Raw genomic sequence first — 19822 nt, 5'->3', positions numbered from 1 at the left:
GGGAAAGTTTCAGGAGAGGAGGCTGCAAAGAGGAGGGGAGGGAAGGGGGCTTCTCTTCTTGGGAAGGTACAGGTGAGGGCAAGTGAAGCGCTGATCACTCTTGTCCCACTGGCTGGGGGAGCCTCAGCTTCCCTGACCTGAGAATGGAGAGTGTGGGTCTCTTTTGGGGGATGGTGCTGGAGGGAAGGAACCAGGACACAGTTGTCTCCATTTCCCCATCAGCAACCACCACCTGCCTTGCCAAGAGGTCTCCTGAAACCACAGTCCCCACCCAGACACCTGGATAGATACCTCTCCCATGGAGGATCCTGGGAGGGCTCCCGGGAGACTGTGGAAGCAGGGAGCAAGCATTGGAGGGGTTGGAGCCCCATCCTAAGTGAGTGGGCACAGCTGGGCACTGCAGGGGCATCGTGGAGGTGTCAGGAATTAACCTCCTGACTGGGACTGAGGGAAAACCTGGTTGGAGCCAAGTTTCCAGCAGGACAGATGGCGGAGACCCCTTGCTACCCACTTCCTTCTCGCCCCCGCCCCGCCAGTGGGACTGAAAGACAACACAGAACAGGAGGTTTGCTTGGAAGCATTTATTTCTCTGTACCTGCACCTTATGCTGCTACAGGGCTCCAGGCTGTGGGTCAGGACTCATCCACGTGCTCACAGAATGCCACACGCTGTTAATGGGGAGCAGGTGCTGGGTGGAGGGGCCGGAGCTCTGCAGGCTGGTGAACAAGAGCAGCCCAGCTAACCTGCCTTCCCTGGGCCTCTGTGCCCAGGAGCGTGAAGTGAGTGAGTTCAAACATAGCCTGTGCGCTAGGCACTGAGCGTCTGAGCGTGCATGTGAGTGTGTGGGTGGAAAAGAGCAAGCAAGCTTGAGGTCGGATCCACTGAGCATGCCAGGTGGAACTCAAGGCTCATGACCAAGTCCATCCTTCTTTGTGGAGGCCAGCCCTGTGTCTGCAAGGGACAGGTCCTCACATCCTCACAGCAGGGCCCACAGGAGGCTGAGCATCAGCCCTGCTGCTAGGACTCCCAGGCCCCCCTCCACCACTGCAGCCCCATTGCAAAAGTCTTTGTCACAGCAGCTCACATCCTCCATCTCCACCATTTGGGGGTTCAGGTAGTCCAAACCCTCCATAATGGTTCCAGAGCCAGCTGTCCCTGGAAGCTTCTGGACGGCCTCACAGGAAGGAGCACAGCCCTTGGAGGGTACTGTGATCTTGTTCCCTGTGGGAGGCAAGGGACTGGCCTGGCATTCCTAAAGTCCCTTCCCTCCCTTCTCAGCCCCACTGTTGCCTCCCCTGCTGCTGGCCCCAGACCCTCCTCCAGACTGAAGCTGGACCCAACCATACCCACCACCCTGCTTCTGGGTTGCCCCAGGGCAGATCCCTTTGAACCTGCTCTCGGTTCTTTCACAGACACCCCACACCCCCCATGTCCTGAGTGGTGTCCAGAACTCACTGTTACCTTGGGGCAAGTTTGTGGTCATCTTGGCACTAAAGCAGATGCTGTGGTGCGATGGACTAGGCATGCATTGGTCGTGGTTCTCTACGTCACTGCAGATGTAGCAAGTCAGGCCCAGGGCTGGGACCAGCGACACAGGAGGTGGGTTTAGACCCCCAGACAGAAAAATGGCCTGCAGGGATCAATGCCCTACACCTCCAGGTCCCTCTGCAGGAAGGACCTACCCACACTCTGGGTCTTGAGGGACTGACCCCTCAGAGATTCAGGCACAGGGCTCCCCAGGGATAGAGGACGCCTGGACCCTAGGACCAGCCCCTTCCAGATGCCCTTGTTCACTCACCATGCTCAGAGCCTAGCAAGGCCACCAGCAGGAAGAGACAGATGTTCCTCATGGCTCCTGGAGACTGCACAGGGGGAGGCAACTCTCACAGGCTCTTGCGGGGGTGCTGGGTTAAGTCTCCCTCCCACTCACCTCCAAAGCCTGGCCCTCAAGGCTGGCCTCCCACACAGCTGCCTGTCTCCCTCAGGGCTGACAGCTTCCTCCCTGTCCTACTCACTAGCTCCAAACTCCCCAGGCATCTGGAGCTACTTCCATGGCAGGCTTATGTACTTTCTGCAACCTGCCCTGCCCAGCCCTTCGGGCAGCAGGCTGGGCTCAGTTGCTGAACTACATCCCCTACATCTGGAGGATCAGTCGTTGGTCACTTCTCAGGAGGGGTGGTGGGGCAAAGGGACCTTGAGGAGCCCAATGCCTGCCTCTGGACTGCCTGCCCAAAGCCTCCTTTGCCATGGTGTGGTCAGGATCTCTTAGGCGTCAGCATAGCTTTTTCCTGTGGTTGGAAGGAATAACTTGCTGAACTCTAATATCCTTCCCTAAATACACACAAACAGCAAAGCCTGAAGCCTCCTTGTTCCTGTGTTTACCCTCTTCCTCAAGACAGCCCCTGTTCTCCCGTGCTACAGGTCGTCTCACTACCCATAACAGCCAGGTGCAGCCTGGCTACACCTCTGGGCCCTGGGGAGGCTCTCTGGCTTTCTTTCTGGACCCCTCCTTGCTGGACCCCTCCTAGTGCTGGCGCCTTGTCCAGGGTTTAATGCAGTCCCATAGGCTCCAACCCCAGAGGCTTCTCCATGACCATGAGGTCTGTTTGTCTGTCTTTCTGCCTGCCCGTGGGGAAGCTGTAAGTGTGGAATACAGTGTGGGAGTCAGTACTATGGCGGGAGGAGAACCAGGCTTGCTTGCAGAGGCAAGTCTGTTCCCAGGTCCCAGAGAGGTTCCTGTGTACAGCCAGGGGCAACCTGGGGGTGGTGACTGAACCGTGTGGAAGGGAGAGACAGAGACTTGGGGAGAGAGACAGACAGAAACAGAGAAACAGAGAGAGCAGGGTGAGGGAAAGAGGTGGGGGTGAGCCTTTCCTGAGGTCCAGGGTAGAGCTGAGGTTAACACGACTATGGAATATCATGTGCAGCGTGAAATCGAAGCGAGCGAGTGGGAACCAGATCGAGTCCAGGGCTGAATGTGTCTGTGAGTCCAGCTGACTGGGGGTTTTAATTCAGGGCAGTGAGAAAGCTGGGTTCAAAGCAAAGAATGCTCAATGTACTACTTGCCTCTCCTGCCTCTGCCCCTGTCCTCTACCCTTTTCACATTTTTCTGGTGCTCCAGACTCTGGCCTGTGCCCAGTTGGCCTAGAGGCCAGGGAATAGGGAGGTCAGGACCCAGACAGTGAGATCAGAGAACACACGGTCCCCACTTTGCTCCCCCAGGGTCCTACATTCAAACTTGTCTCATTTTTTTCTGGCTGCCAGGAAGGAGCTCACAGGTCCTTCCTCTTCACTTTCATCCACCCACCCTATTTAGTCCTCTTGGGAAACCTGCAAGGTGGTCCCTCATATGTCCAAATCAGCCATGTGGAAAGGCCTCAGCTTCCAGGCCTCTTCCACTGTCCAGGGGGGTCCAGATGGTGGCAGCACCTAAGACCTTTCCATGAGTGGTGTAGAGAGGCTGGAGTGGGACCCTTTGCTCTGAGAGCTCTTCTGCCAGGCAGCTTTTGACACTTGTCCCCATGTCATGAGAATCAGCAGAGCTGCTGTAAGAACCAGGTCCCCTGGCCCAGACCCCAAATTTTGTCCATCTTTCACAGGCAGGGGGAAAAGGGGAGGCACTGCCGAACACAGGCTCACCCCTCAACCCTAGAGACCTGTGGTGTGGTCTGGAAGTCTTTTTGCCACCCCAACCACCTGCAAATGCTGTGCGAGGAAGTCTCAGTGGCTTCTTCCTCTGAGACCACAGAATCCGTGGTTTCCACAGCCTTTGCTCTGTGTAGTTATTATTATTTTTTTAAATGGGACTGGGGATTGAACTTAGGGTTTCACACTCACAAAGCAGGTGGTTTACTGCTTGAGTCACACCTCCAGTCCATTTTGCTGTGATTAGTTTGGAGATGGGGGTCTGATGGATTATTAGTCTGGTCTGGCCTCGAACCTTGATCCTCCTGATCTCAGTCTCCCAAGTAGCTAGAATTACAGGTGTGAGTTACTGGAGTATGGCCTGTGGATTCACTCTTGAAGTTGTGTCAAGAGTACAACTGAAGTTGTGGCTAGGTGACAGGAAACAGCCAACCTCAAAGGACCTGCAGGTCGTACTGGTTCAGGGGAACACAGAGGCATACATTTAGATTTAAGGCTCGGGGTGTCCTGAGGCAGAGAGCTGAGGTTAAGTCCAATGGCAAGAGCACACCCAAGGTCAAGGACAAGAGGAGACCCATGGGTCAGGACTGCCACATTCAACTCTTAGGCCAGGGGAAAGATAAAGTCTAAGCCACCACTCGCCAAGTTGAAGAAAAAGAAAGTCTGGATGTCAAGGAGAAAACAAGGAGCTTGTGGAATCCAAGACTAAGAGCCATGAGGAACATGGCACAACCGGTAACTTAGCCAAGGCCGGTGCCAAATGAGCTCAGTGCACAACCAGCCCAAGCAGATAGCTGGATTCTGCCTCTCCACGACAGGCTCCTGCAGGGCTCCTGCGCCTCTTGGTCCAATGAGCTGAAGATTCTCACTCCTTTTTGTTCCTGCCCAGTACCACCTGGACCTTCCCTCTTGTGCTTATCTTGAGCTCGGAACTGCCATTCTGAGTTCCTCAAGAGGAGAAAGTCTATTGGTTGGTTCAGACTAGAAAATGGCAAATGCTTGGTAAAGGAAAGTCAGTCTTCAATCGATCCTCTCTGGTCAGATTTTACGAATGTTGGAAATAAGCAAATGTGCAGAAGGTCCCATGTTATATAACAAGAGCCTGTCAATCAAACCTGTCAATGACCCCAGCCCCCCAGAGTTTTCCTGCCATTTACCACTACAACTTATAAATGACTCCTGGGCCAGCTACTGGAGGTTCAAGACCTGGCCACGGGGCATGGAGGCCACAGAGAGTTTGGTGGGTGTCTATGCCTGGTGCTCGCTCATATGAAGTGTGGAAGAACAGACTTCACCTGTGTGCACACGTGTGTGAGCAAGAGTGCACAGTGCATTCAGGATTCTAGGCTCTCTTCCTGGCCGAAGTCAATGCAGTTCTGACTTCTAGAGTGCCCCTTGCTTCCCCGACCCCAAGGTCTTGGGGAAAGTTCTCTGATTTAATGAGAAGGAGCTGAGCTGAAGGGTGGGGCTCAGGGCAGGGCCAGGCTGAGCTGGAGCCTCTGTGCTGAGGCCCCAATCTGCCATACCCACCCTTCAGAATGGTTTTATTGAAAATGTCAATAATTTGGTTATTTGGGCTTTGGGAATTTGGAATATTGACTTCTTTGAATCATTCCAGGGCTCCTCACACTTCTTGGAAAATCCCAGACGCTCTGAGGGAGGAGGAAGATGAAAATGGAGGAGATACCACCCACGCCCCTCTGCACACAGGCATCGCTTCACTGGCTGGTGTGTTCCACAGCCTAACCACAGGTCCTCTTTCAAACCCATGGGGCCCCTGAACTCTCTCTGCCCCCCTCAGGGGCTGCCCAGAAGAATTTACCAGCAGGCTCTCCAAAGAAGTTGTGTACAGTTGTATCATGATGACTAACTTGCCTGACACAGAGGTTGTATAACACACACTTTACAAATAATTCTTAAAATATGCTTTTTTATTGGTTGTTCATAATTTTAAAAGATTTTTATTATATCATTATTGTACTGGAGGTACATTGTGACATTTACAAAAGTGCTTACAATATGTCATAGTTAAATTCATCCCTTCTACCATTCTCCTTTACCCATCCCCCTTCTTAGAATAGTTTCAGCAGGTCTCATTTTTCCATTTTCATACATGAGTACATAATATTCCACCATATTCACCCTCCTACACCCCTTCCCTATTTCCTCACACCTCCCATTGCTACTAACCCCCAGACAGGGACTGTTTTACCTTCCTGCCCTTCATTTTTGAAAAAGGTATTTCTTTTTGTTTAAGATAGCTATTCAGGGAGTTTCCTTGTGACATTTCAATGTATATGTGTATTATATCCTAACTTAGTTCATCCCTCTATTTTTCTCCTTTCTACTTTAGTCCCTCTCTTAGGGTGATTTCAACAGGTTTAAATATTCTATATTCATTCTTGTATAGAAAGTACATCAAGCCAGGCACTGGTGGTCACAACTTTAATCCTAGCTACTCAGGAGGCTGAGATCAGGAGGATCACAGTTCGAAGACAGCGGGAGAAAATAGTTTGCAAGACACTATTTTGAAAAGACCCAAAAAAGGCTGGTGGAGTAGCTCAAGGTGAAGGCCCTGAGTTCAAGCCCCAGTACTGCAAAAAAAAAAAATAAATAAATAAAAGTAAAGAAAGAAAGTACATCAACCATATTCACCTTTACTTTCTTCTTTTACCCCTCCCCCGATTAGTGTCCTTTAACACAACCTGTGACTTGTTTTTCATTGTTCCTAGTTCCGTGGGATTTTTGCTTTTGTATTATACCTGTACATGGATTGTTTAAGTCAATGTAAACCTCCTCCATTGCACTTCCTCACCTCACTTTCCCCATCCTGTGTGTTTCATTGTAAAAATGCACCCTTTTTTTTCTGTACTGGATTTGAACTCAGGTCCTTCACCTTGAGCCACTCCAGCAGCCCTTTTTTGTAAAGGTTTTTTTCATAGGGTCTCACAAACCCTTTGCCCTGGCTGGCTTCGATCCATGATCCTCCTGATCTCTGCCTCCTGAGTAGCTGGATCACAGACGTGGCCATTGTAAAAATACACTTTTAACTGTACATTCCAAATGACCAAGTGATTCTCACAGAACACTTTCATTTTGGCTGGACTCTTGTATCTGTATCCAACTGGTGGCTGCACAGTTTGACAAGATCAGACTTGTAAGTGTGTGTTCTGTTGTAACCAGGACTACAAAAGGGAAAAAACTTTTGGTGTAGCCAGCTTGCATGCTAGCCAGGTTGCTCTGCTTGTTATTCAAACTATCCTTTCTCTATCTTTTACTCTTCAATTAGGAGGCAGTCTCCTCTTTACCTCCTCTCTGATCATCAGATAAATACACCCATCAGCCATGACACACAGCTTCAGAGAGGTGGCACCAGGGAGCCTGGACACCAAGGCCATCACCTTCTGTGGAACATGGGGTTTTTTTTGTCATGTTTTCAAACTAAGCCCTTTAAAAAGTGGAGATTTTCCTTAGAAGTGAGATCACAGAGCTTTGAGGTTGACTCTCCTTGTCTTCCTCTTTGTCCAATGAACAATGAACCATATTTCCTTTTCCTCAAATCCTTGCTCTCTTTGTTTGTAAATTGTTATAGAGGCCAAGGAGACTGGCTTTCTAGTAACACCATGAGACTGATCCTGTGAGCAGTTAGGTGTGATCAGAAGACTTCCAAAATCTTTGTGTCCCACCGGAAGAACCCAAGGCAGGGCAGGTGGGTGTACATGGAGTTTATTAAAAGTTAGGGAGGGAAACACAAAAGGGGACGTGGTGGGACCAGGTGGAAGCTGGAGGCAAAGAGAACCTATTTTTCTTCCCCAGGAGAACATTTCCTCAGGTTTTTAAGTTATTCACACTATAACAGCCACACACACTACAAATTTCTGCATTATTAGCTTTTCTCCAGCACCTTCTTAAATTGAGACAACCAATTAATATATGTACGTAGTTTAATTTTTAATTTATGTTTAACAACCAAGTCACAAAAGTCCTGAGATTTTAACACTTGGCTTGCAGAAGCCCATACACACAGAGCATGAAGGCAGGGTGGAGACAGGACTGGCATTGAGGCAGGAGAGATCGATGAGGGGACAGGAAAATTACATATAAATATATACTTTTTTTATTCGTTTATTCACATGTGCATACATTGTTTGGGCCATTTCTCCCACATACCCCCGACCCCTCTCTCTCCCCTCCGCCCCTCTTCGCTTCCAGGAAGAACCTGTTCTGTCCTTATCTCTAATTTTGTTGAAGAGTAGACATAAGCAACAATAAGAAAGACATGGCGTTTTTGCTAGTTGAGATAAGGATAGCTATACAGAGAGGTTCCTAGCATTGCTTCCACGTAAAAATGTGTTACAACCCAAGCTGATTGATCTCTAACTGACCTTTTCTCTAGTTCCTGATCCCCTTCTCATATTGACCTCTATCTATTTAAGGTTTCTGTATTAGCTCCTCTGCAGTGGGGACATCAAATACGTTCATGTTTTAGGTTTTCTACCTATCCCCATACCTCCCGTGAGTGCTCACTCCTTGTCATGTGACCCAAGTCCAACCACATTGCTGCATTTGCCCTAAATCTGAAGTCCACATATGAGGGAGAACATATGATTTTTGGTCTTCTGCGCCTGGCTAACCTCGCTCAGAATGATGTTCTCCAATTCCATCCATTTACTTGCGAACGATAAGATTTCATTCTTCTTCATGGCTGAGTAAAATTCCATTGTGTATAAATACCAGATTTTCTCAATAGGAAAATTATATTATTTTAATAAATATTTAAAAGTTCAGACACAGACATTGGAATGAGGAAGTAAAAACTGCAAGCCAGAGCAACTAGCTCCCATCTCCCTTTAGATCCTGTTACAGGAACTGGGAGACAAGGAGGAGCTGCCTGCTTCTGCTTTCCTCTGTAAGATGTTAGCAAGTTACAAGGATCCTTGGATGGGTGCAGAGTAATAAAGGGAAATTCTAAAGCACACCTATTGATCCTGTGATTTGGGTGGGGTAGGAACCCTCCCTGTTGTAACAGCCTTCTCAGCCACCCAGACCCATTACCTCTGATCACAGGCATTCCCCCAGCTCTCCAGTACAAGACTCAGAGATGGGGACCACCATTTTGAGTCTTTCTCCCATTTCCTGAAAAGGGAACAGGAAATGTGTCCACTCCCCATGCTCGTCTATACTTTATCCTGTTACACTAAAATAAATCCTTGCTAAAACTTCCGCCTTCTGAGACATCTTATTATGGGACACCTTGGAGAGCTTTTCAGTGTGTAAGAAAATGATCTTTCCTATCAAAGTATATATCACCCTTAGATTACTTACAATTCTTCAATTCGCCATCTTAAGGGCACTGTTTCAGTGTTCCTGTATAAGATTTTTGTGCAGTTCTATTGCCTGAGAAAATTGCCCACCAAATTACGTGCCCTAACCCATCCCACATCGAGGGAGATTGTGAACCTCTGACCTGGACAAATCCCAGGTGAGGGGCAGGTACCACTGCATCAGGGATGTAAGGAGGAGCCACTGTCAGCCGTTTTGTGCTCTTGTGTCTGCTCAGCTGGAGTGAGCACATGCTTGCACCCTCTTGATTAAGAAGAAATTGACTTGTTGAGATTTTCTGTCTCTCGTGTATCTGTTCATGGCACCGGAGGGTCCTTAATTCCAACAGAATGCAGCACTTGAGAGCATAAAAGTCAAACAGGAAAGGTCAGCCTCATCCCCCTGATTGATAGAGACTTTTCTTAAATAAAAATAGTGACAGTGAGGATAAATGGTTGAGCATCCTAGTTAACACTAAGAACTCACCTAATTCCTAAGCCTACTTAGCAAGCAATTTGGCACAGGTGACAAGCAGTCAAGCAAACAAAGTGCGGCAGGCTGGTGAAGCATTTAGCAGTCCAGGGCCATGAGGCTTTTCTCAGCACACAATGCCTTCCATTGCAGTCGTAAATTTCTTTGCAGTTGTAAGATAGGAAGCTTTGGGGAAATTCCATCCTTGATAACCTCTCAGGTAAAAGTCCTCTGCTGAAAACATGAATATTGAACACACCTTATGCATGTAATTAAAATACCTGAGAGTTAGCAGAAGTGTATGTACAGCGTGTCCCAAGTTATGTGATGAGACCTGGTCAGTCAAACCTGTTACTCACCCCTACCCCATCCTGCAAAGACCACCCAGATTTTCCCCACTATTTGCCCTTTCCATTTATGCAGATGGGCGAACAAGGACTGAGTTTCTAGCCCAGCTGGTTGGGGTCAACCACTGCTTTTTCTTGCGGTTCCTTCCCCTTACCTTCAATAAACTACTGTCATTTTCACTACACTTCATGTCTTGTCTGAATTCTCTCTCAGTGTGCTGGCAATGTAGTCAGACGAGAAACCAAGCGACACTCGGAGGAGTGGAGAACTCAGATTTTATTTTACGCCAGCGGGCTCAGACGTGTACCTGTGTCTGAGCACTGAGCAAAGATTCACAGGATATTTAAAAGGCAGTGCCGGGCATCAGGTCACAAGGAGTGTGCTCTCCCATCAATTAGGGGCTAGTAGTGGGTTAGAGACCTAAGGTTTAGATAAGAACAGCAGGGGAGCCTGCTTTGGAAAGTTTATTTATAAGTGGAGACAAAGGAAGGCGGGAATGAGTGCTTATCTCTGCTTGGTGCCCTTCACCTCGATCCTGAACTTTTTGCATGGCTCTAATGGGCAATTCCTCATGCTTTACAGCTCTGTCTGAGGTTACAGCTTTTAATGGACAGCTTACCATGGTTTATGACCCTGTCTCAAGGCTGTCGTCCTCTTCATCAGGACGCAAGTGCCTACTTCTGACCAGAGTCTTCAGAGACCACCCATTTGGTAACAAAAGGAATTTGCATCCTGTGGTCTTAATATTTCAAACATGGAACAATCATGAGAAAGCCTGACTGCTTATTTTACCACTTTTGTTTTCATTTTGCTTTCTGAGGTAGTGTCTTTTTTGGGGGTGATACTGGGGTTTGAATTCAGGTCCTCATGCTTGCTAGGTAGGCTCTCTACCACTCGAGCCACTCCACCAACCCTTTTCTATGGGTATTTTCAAGATAGGGTCTCACACACTATTTGCTCTGGCTGGCTTTGAACCACGATCCTCCTAATCTCTGCCTCCTGAGTAGCTAGGATTACAGGCGTGAGCTAATGGCTACTGGTTCTGAAAGAGTGTCTTGCTATGCAGCCCAAGCTGGCTTCAAACTCATGATCCTTGTCTTGGCCTCCTGAGTGCTAGGATTACAAGTATGTACTACTTTGCTCTTATTTCACCACTTCTAATAGTTGTAAGGGCAGCTGGAAGAGGAAGAGAGAAGGAAGGTGTTTATTAAGCAAGGAGGCGTTCACTTAAGAAATGCTTGCAGTCGTGACAGTGATGTGAGCAATTTTTTCAGACCATGGGGGGAAATGCTTGTACAATGAAAAGGTAAAAAGAGCTGGACAAAGTGTGTGCACAAATACATAATCATCACAATGATCTTCCCTACAACTAACATATGCTAATAAAATAAATAAGTAAAATGTGTGCGCAAGCAATGAGTCACTGTACAGAAAACTGCACAGAAGATCAGGGGACAGAAATGCCCCTACTTCTATGTGACAATGGAGGACACGTGGCCAAGTCTTCTTCCCTGGTTTATAGATTTCTCATTATCTGAATAAAAAAAGATTTTTGAGTTAGTGTGTCACTATGTAGCCCAGGCTGGCCTTGAACTTGTGATCCTGCTGCTTCAGCCTCCTTAATCCTGGGATGACAGGAATTTGCCACCCAGCCTGACTGATTTTCTGAATTTTTAAGAATGGGATTTTATTCTTTACTTTGATGAGTATTCGCGGAATACTTTGTGTCCATTTGTTAGATGGTTGTTTACGGAATGTCTATCTCTTGCCAGCCATGTTAGAAAATTCAGTTCTGTCCTTCCCACAGGGGTCTTTGCTCTGGCCACTTCCTGTCTGTCTTGAGAGCTATGTTCCCTGCCACTCCACACTCTCCCTGAGCTGGCGACCCACTCCCACTACCCTGCAACATTCATCTGCAATGCTTTGTCCTCCAGCAGAGCCCTGGCCAGGACTGCAAGCCAACCTCAAGTACAGCAAGACCTCTGTGCCTGGCTGGACTGGGCATTCACGGAGCTGCCCCAGAGTCCAGCCCAGGGCCTGAAACTGCCTCCTGGAGGCTGCAGCTGGAGCCCAGGCAGTTGAAGTTGTTGGAGGGAGAGAGTGAGATGATGCCAGCAAAGACGAGTGAGGGCTATGTGGAGGTAAGAAGCTGCAGCAGCCTCGGGCAAGGGAAGGCATGAAAGTGTGAACCCTGATTCTGGTGAGCACAGGGCTGGGTGGTGTCCTGGCTTCACTCTGCCTGTGGGGTTCAGGAGGGCAAAAATTGTAATTATTTGTTGAGAACATTCTTTGTGTTCTGACCTCTGCTGGTTGCCTGACACACCTTATGTCCTTGACTATTTGCCTCAAGTCTGGAGTGTTAATTGTCTCAGTTTCAAGAGAGGCCAGTGGATGCTTAGGGAGGTGATGTATTTTTGCCAAGGCAATAAACAGGGCAGGTAGTGGAACAAGGTGCACTGTCCCAGGGCCTGTGCTCTGTCTGGCAACACATGTCTATGAGGCTCTGGACATGCAAAGCTCATCCCTCGGAGGCAGGACAGAGAGCACTCTGCACACAGGAGCTGGGCCGGGAGGGCTGGACGCAGGCAGTCCTGCTTGAAGAGCGCCTCTTGGTGTTCCAGTGGACCTCACACTTGTCAGTCCCAGATCAAGCACATTATCTCCCAGCTTAGGCTGCACTACTGGTCTACCTAACGGTTCTCTTTGGGGATGCTCATTGATAGGGCTCATTCAGAAGCTTAGATATACTTAGATTAACTTAAATCTAGGTGTACACATATATCTGTGTATAAAGTAGGATAAGGCACATGGCTAAGGGGCAATTCAAGATGAAACCCAAGGCCAAGACCAAGTCCAGGACTGAGATGAGCCAGGTGAAGACAAGATAAAGACCAGGGCGAACCAAGGCCTAGGTAAACCCTAACTGAGCTCAACTAATGGCTGCAAGATCAAGGGCCAGGCAAGATCAGGGCAGGGAAAGGGCCTGTTAGTGGCCACATTTGGTGGATGACATGGACTTACTCTGCAGGGTTGGTTGCTGAGGTCTCTTTCTGAGCACCTTGCAGACCAACTGGCCACTGGGGACCCCGGATGCTACAGGAGTGTCCTGAGTCTTCAGCGGGTAGTGGCTGAGGCTGGAACAGTTTTGTCTTCTGTTGCAAGCATGGTCTGCAGACTCCACAGAGGCCCAGTCTAGTTCCCAGATGAAAAACAGAAGGTTGGAAATTGTAACTGAAAAAAGTGATCTGAGCCAATTAGTTGGACAGGAGAGGTATTTTGCCCCTATAGGGAAGAGGTGGGTTTAGGGAAAAGTAAATGAAAGTATAAGCCATCCTGCAGACAGCGTCAGCTCTTTGTAGAACATGTGGACCACAGTTGTTCCCAATCTGCCTTGACTCTGGCCTCTCCCACTCCTGCCCAGTAGAGAAGAGGTGAAGGCCAAGCCTGGCCTGTGGTGAGGGAATGAAGCAGAGGCATCTGCCACACCCATTCATGGTCAGCTTCAGCAGCTGAATGCTAAAAGCTTTGCTTCTTTTGCAGGCCTCTATGTCCCTGCATGAAAACCCCCAGACACCTGGGCTGGCCTGGGTCAGCGAGGCTACGTTTGGGCCTAGTGCAGGCCACGAGTTCCTTCTCCTTTGGTCTTTTCTGTATTTCTCAAGATTTCTACACCAACGTGTATTGTTTTCTAACTCAAAGAAGGATTTTTTTTGAGACCATTGTGACTATACCTCATTGACCCTGCTAGTGGAAGGCCTGGACTTTGAGAGGACGTACAGGACTGAAAAGGGTGTCCGAGTCTCAGGGAACAAAGTTCTCCATGCACATCTCCTGGGTGGAGAGGGTGTGAGATGGGGTGTGAATCTGAGCCCCTGGTGGCTTCCTGGTGGAGCCACCAGGAAGTGACATGGGGTCCTGGGAGACTAGACGGCCTATGCCTGCAGCTAGGGGCCTGGGGAATCCTGAGCTGGGCTTGGAGGAGCAGGGCCTGACCAGAGAACTCTCCTCAGCTGCACAAATCCATCCAGTTCTGCCACCTGAATGGTAGGTGTGTGGTCAGAGATGAGTGGGGCCGTTGGGGAGGCCCTATCTATCAGCCCAGCCACCTTGGGGGTCCACCCCATCCTCTAGCTACACTTTAGTTCTCTACCTGGGGCTTGCCCTGGTCCCTTAAGTCCTGTGTCCCCCTCAGAGCAAGAGCGTCATCCTCCTCCCTCTTGGCAACAGGCACTGATTGCTACCACCTGTCTCCCGGTCATGGGGGACTGAGGTTTGGTATTTACCTGAAGGCCCAGTCCAGACCTCCATGTGTGTTTCTTCCCCTCTGCCCCCTCTCCTCATACCAGTGAGGCTGATCAACCCCGCAAAGGGTGGAGGGTGGACACAAATCACCCATCCTGGCAAAGGGGACCTGGCACTGAGCCATGACCTCCGAGCCCCCATAGAGGTTTAGGTCCTGAGGGGCAGTGCAGCCTGGTATGGGTAGGACAGAGCGCTGTGCTGTCTACTCCCTGTTCCATTTGCAGCCTCCCATTCCCACGGCCCACCTGTCCCATGTCAACCTTTGGGAGACCTGGGGGAAGTTGTGGAAGGTCTATGTGAGTGTCCTCCTCTGTGAAGCCACCAGAGGGTTCCATGGGCAAGCAGGAGTAGGTGGACTCTGATGGGGCTGGTCCACGAGGGGACCAAGCTCTGGGCCTGGACAAAGAAGGGCCCAGGTAGGCTGATCCCAGACTGGACCCTGAGGAGGGAGTCCAGACAAAAAGGAGCCAGGAAGAGAGGAAGGAGTAAAGGGGAGGAGGAAGACTGTTCAGGCATGGAGGATGGAGGAATGAGGTATGGGGTCACGATTGGGGGGACCTTCCTCTGACACCAGCAGCAGGACTCAGGCCCAGGAGAGGGGTCTGGCAGGGAACCACGTCTGAGGGCTCTGCAGGGTTCTACCACTTATTAGGCAAGAGTACCTAACAAGCACTGCGGTTCTCCCAGGGCTGAGGACCCCAGGGCTGAGGCCCCTCCTCGGTGCAGGGCCTACTATTGCCCCATGGTGATTTGTGGTTATTTTCCCCACAGCTGAGGGGCGGGTATCATGAGGTTTAGGAGTTGAAGCCATTTTGCTCTGGGGTCTGAGACCCTGGTGGCTCAGCCTTCCCTCTGCTGAGCCGAAGGCAATGTCCTTTTGGGGCTGAGCTCCAGGCAGCTCAGACCCCCCAGGCAGGGGGAGGTACAGTCCAGGTGGGGACAGCAGTGGGAGCCTGGGCTGGGAGGGGAGGGCAAGAGGAAGGAGAGGAGGGGCCTGAGACTGAGTTTCAATTTCCTGAAGTCTGGGGGGAGGGCTGGAGGAGAGGGAGAAATCCCAGTGGCTAAGTTTCAATTTCCTGAAGTCTGAGGGAGGGAGAGGGTGGGGGAGGCCTGCTGGGGTAGGGGAGGTTGAGGAGGAGGAACACAGGGAGAAGGGCTCCTTCTACACGTGGGACTGCCCTGGTGCTGCCCAGACCTGGGGTGTGATGCAAGGTGTCATGCCACAGGCCCTGCCCACCCTGGGTCTGCAGCTCTGATTTCCAAAGCCTGAATGCCCAAGACAAGGCAGCCAGGTTCCCTGCCCCGCCATATGTCTCTCTGGAGGGTGACTGGGCCTGGCAAGCCTCCCAGCTTCATACAGGGCTTTGGAGGTGTGGTCCATCACTGCGGGTGGGCCTCCTGGCAGACAGACACTGCCCCTCCTCCACAGGACTGAAGGGCTGTGCCCTGACCCTTGCTGCTACTGTGACCTCCAAGGGTCCCCAGTCTGCTGGACCCTGTTCGTCACTGAGATGCTGTTCCTGTTCCCTGCACGGCTGATGGCCACAGGCTGCCTGGGCCTTCACGCTCCAAATTTCCAAGGTCTCCTGAACTCCCACCAAGGGCTGGGAGCACACCCTTCTTGTTCTGTCCCCACTGCCAGCACCCCACAGCAAGCCCTCCAGGGTGCTGGAGCCCCTGCCTTTCCAGAACATCCAGGCTGTGCCTGGGCCTCTGGACAGATGGCTGGGACACGGTCACTGCTGGGAGGACAGTCCAGGGGCAGGAGGACCTCTGCGCACATGCTGGGGAGTTTGCTGGGACCCTTTGGTGGCCTCAGTCTCCACCTCCATGTCTAGCACCCCCAGTTCTGCATTCTGGGGCAGCAGCTCCTGTCCACCCTCTGGAGAAACCTGAAGGGCGCTGGACAAAGTCCTTGGGTAGAAAGCGACTGGCACCTGGGCCAGTGGGAGGGGAGCCCCTGCTCTAGGATAGGGGGCTGTGCCAGGGACGCTGAGTGGTGCAATGTGGCCGCTGTCCCCTGGCAACCACGTGGGGCATCAGGCTGGAGAGCAGCAGGAGGGCTGAGGGCCACCACCGCCCTCCTCCCTGCCATTTACCAGGCTGGTGTGGCCCTGCCCGGCCGCAGAGGCTCCCCACGCCCCCCTGTGGCCGCAGCTGTCATTGCCGGTCAGGGAGGCTTATCACTTAGCAGGCAACTTCGACCTAAGCACTGCAGGGACAGGTACACAGGACAGACATTTACAAATCCTGACGTGACAAGCCACAGAAAAGTTTCAACAAAGCTGTGTCTGTGTGGCGCTGTGTAGATGTATCAGGTACCGTGCACACGAAGTGCAGGTGGAGTCTGTGTGGTGTAGGTACCTGTGTGTGTCTGAGTGAGTGGGAGCCTTGCCTGAGGAGCAGGGACAACTTGGAAAGGCCCAGTCCCATCCATCACGAAGTCCCCTGCCGCCCTCCTCCTCCCCCGTTACACTGACACTGCCGGCAGAGAGCAACTGGCTTATTTGTTGCAGTGATGTTGGAAAAGGCAAGAGAGGGAAAACCACAGACATGTCAAGTTCTCCAAGATGTATTTTAAGTGAGCCATGTATATAATGTGTGAAATTTTGGGAAAAATTGGAGAAAATGAAACTTCATCCTCTTGTGATTGCAAATATATAAAGACTGAAAGGGTCAATGAGAAACCCTAGGTTATTGGGCAATGTCCTGGAAGGAATGGTCTTAGGACACAGCATGAGAGGGGAGCTGCAGGAGGACAAGAGGGTGGAGGGAGAGGGTCACTGGGGCAGGGAGAGAAAAGGGACTGCTGCATGAGATGAGGAAGGGCTTAGTGGGCCAAGCCCAGCAGGGAGAATGGGAAGAGAGGGAGGGAGAGGCAACGAGAAGGGAAGAGACAGAAGGAGTTGCCGGAGCAGCTCTTTGCATCCAGAAAACAATAATGACAATATGCTTGACTTTAGCTTGGCTCAGCCATGCTTTATAAATCCCTCCTTGTTTGTCACCAGTCCCAGTAGATACTGTCATCATCCCTGTCTTACAGATGAGAAAATAGAGCCATTGAGTTGTGTAGGTAGCAGGTGTCTGTCTCGGGCTGGGACACCAGTTGGCTCTAGCACTTGTTTTATAGCCTCTGCACAGTATCTCCACATCTAGGCAGTGGGACTGAACTGTGCAGGGGTGGGCAGGAGTGTCTGAATAAGAGACTGAGGACACAGAGAACCTGGGCCAGTAGCTTTCAAGAACGAGGTAGGGAGGGGCTGTGCAACTCTGGCGAGAGCTGGGTGCCAGGGGTGTCTTATGCAGGTGTAGCTTCAGGGCCCCCAGGCAGTGGTCTGGTGGCTGTGTCTCACTGCTTGCCCCAGCCACCCCCCACACACAGGGAGAGGGGCTGATCTCATCAGCCCTGGCTTTCCCCAGCAGACACAGGGACTATTGCAACGTCAGAGTCCAGAGTCCTCTGGGTGTGTGCTCATGTTGGGAGGATGGGCTGGGATCCAGAGAAAGAGGGAGGGGCCCAACCAGAGCCTGTGGGGAACTGACTTCTAGAGGCCTCGTTGTGGAGCTGTGGAATGGTTGACTCACTGGAACATTGGGGTGACTCAGGGGGTCAAGGCTGCCTGTTGCCATTACTACTATAGAAACTGAACCAAACCAGCCACTTACCGGTAGACTTCAGGCCATCATGTTGGAAACACTTGCCTGGGCAGGATTGTGCTGGGCTTGGGAGCTACAGGTGGACCAGTCCAGAGCCTGTGGTCCAGGTGGGAGGCAGACACCTGCCCATATCTCAATGCTGTGATGAGCTAAGTACTAGGGCCTTGGCAGAGTGGTTGTCCAGTCCACCTGGGGTAATAGGAGGTCCTCGATGACTCTCCCATCCCTGCCAAGAGGGTTAGTGAGATGGAGACCTTTGTGGCAGGGCATGGGTGGCAGGAATGCTGTGATGTTGAAAACAGGAAACACTTATCTAGTGAAAGCTAGGAGTCAGGTACACCTTCAAAGGATTTGTGCGTGTTAAACTCACTTGTTTCTCCCCTAAACCTTAGGAAGTAGGTGCTGTTATAACACCTGAGTTGCAGATAAGGAAACTGAAGCACAGAGAAGAGAAATAATCTACCCAAGGTCACACAGCTAGTAAGAGGCAGAGCTGGGTGAAAAGCAGGCGTTCTGGACTGGAGTTTCCATCTTTTCATCGCGGAGACAAGGAAGATGAACTTGGTGCACACAGCACAACTGGGGTTTGACTTCATCCAGGGTGGACTGGGGCTTGAATTTCTGTGACTTAGAGAGTTAATGTCTACAGTGGAGAAATGGGTGCTGGCAGAGACACGGGCAGGAGTTGTTACCTGGCCAAAGCAAGATGTGCCCTGAGGCAGATGTGGCAGCAGCCAAGGGTATAGTGTGATTCTGGGTGGGCAGAACTTTGGAGACCAGTTCCAAGAAAAGAGAGGGAGATGAGGGATCAAAGGTAGCACAAGAATGGCCCATTTGGGCTTTTTTGTCCTTATACAATGTGAGGACACAGGTTTGGGTAGGAACAGTTTCTGGACAAGAACAGCAGTTAAGAGGTCAAGTGCACAGGACATGGAGGTGCATAAATAGCTATTGGAAAGAGTGGGGCAGAGATGACCATTGGATGGAAACTGTCTGATACTTGCCAACCTTTGAGATCAAAGCCAAAGAATAGGTAGTATAGTAAACTCCAGTAGTGTCTCCAGTAAAAGTCACACAAAAGGGAAATTGCTGGACAGAGTGGAAGAAAGTATAAAGGTAGCAAATGAGTGGGTTGTGGCAAGGTCACCAGAGCTGGATCAGAGCCAGAAATAAATGGCAATCTGGAGACATTACGCAGAGCCAGCAGGGATGGGAGCATTGGATGGCATTGGTAGATGTACAATTCTTGGCAAGCTTTCATGCTATTCCTGAGCTCAAGTCATTGTGATATTTATGTCATTTAATCACCAGTCTGATGAGGGAGGCACACCAAAATGACTAACATGGCTGGAGCTAGGATTCAAGTCCAAATGTTTAGGATCCTGAAGGTTGAGCTTTGACTATGACTTGTGTTGACACAGATGACTCATGGCAGGGAAAACCCACAATTCACTCCTCTACATCCTTTACAACCCTTACAGTTAGCAAAACTACAAGCACCGTTACCATCACCACTACCACCATCCTCATTAGGTCCACTTTACTAAAACCATCACCAACGCCTCACCATAACCACCATTAACACCACCCTGCATCACTGCCATCACAATCACCATCACTACTTCCACTACCACTACTGCACTGCATAGCTACCATCAATACCATTTCACTCCCTCTTTTACAGAGCAAAATACATCACCTCAAAGTGTTGATATAAGAAGTAAGCAAGTTAATTTATAGATGCAATTTGATCTCATGCTCATATTTGTGGGTACTTCCAAACTGAAGTTGTTTCCATTACCTGGAGTTTCTTCCCTTCTTTCCATACACCCAAATTCCATTCATCCTCCCAACTTTAAAACTTGTTGTAGGAAGGTGAAAGAAGAGAAAGCACCAGAAATCTGTCTCTCCTAAAAGACAATTACACTAGTAAAATCTGTCTGATGTAACTACTTTGGAACTCTGCTCTATTGAGGGCTTTCATCTTCCAGGGGAAGGTGTAGATGGTCAATATTGGTCAGTTTCAACTCCTAGCATGGCAGCAGTTACTCACATCCCAACTCCCACCTCTGGAGCA

At 50.3% G+C, this 19822-nt stretch overlaps 1 protein-coding gene across 1 annotated transcript; it reads right to left on the bottom strand.

Annotated features, from left to right (window-relative positions):
• Positions 1-596: 596 nt before the first annotated feature.
• LOC109702276 (lymphocyte antigen 6H-like) lies at positions 597-2224 on the bottom strand. Its single transcript, XM_020187668.2, has 3 exons — positions 1799-2224; positions 1462-1578; positions 597-1221 (listed from the first exon to the last, which is right to left on the bottom strand). Exons 1-3 carry the CDS (start codon positions 1848-1850, stop codon positions 977-979), a joined length of 414 nt encoding a protein of 137 aa, XP_020043257.2. The 5' UTR covers positions 1851-2224; the 3' UTR covers positions 597-976.
• Positions 2225-19822: the final 17598 nt, after the last annotated feature.

This window comes from Castor canadensis, chromosome 3 (assembly GCF_047511655.1).
Source record: "Castor canadensis chromosome 3, mCasCan1.hap1v2, whole genome shotgun sequence".
NCBI classification, from domain to species: domain Eukaryota; kingdom Metazoa; phylum Chordata; class Mammalia; order Rodentia; family Castoridae; genus Castor; species Castor canadensis.
Note: the sequence above shows the minus strand (reverse complement) of the source record. Positions and strands in the feature narration are given on the sequence as shown.

Bases quoted from the DNA above. Each gene is read 5' to 3' on its own strand.
- LOC109702276 (XM_020187668.2), bottom strand. From the start codon at position 1,850: ATGAGGAACATCTGTCTCTTCCTGCTGGTGGCCTTGCTAGGCTCTGAG. The intron at 1,579-1,798 runs GTGAGTGAACAA...CGCTGGTCCCAG, and splicing joins CTTGCTAGGCTCTGAGCATG to CCCTGGGCCTGACTTGCTAC. The intron at 1,222-1,461 runs GTAACAGTGAGT...TGCCTCCCACAG, and splicing joins GACCACAAACTTGCCCCAAG to GGAACAAGATCACAGTACCC.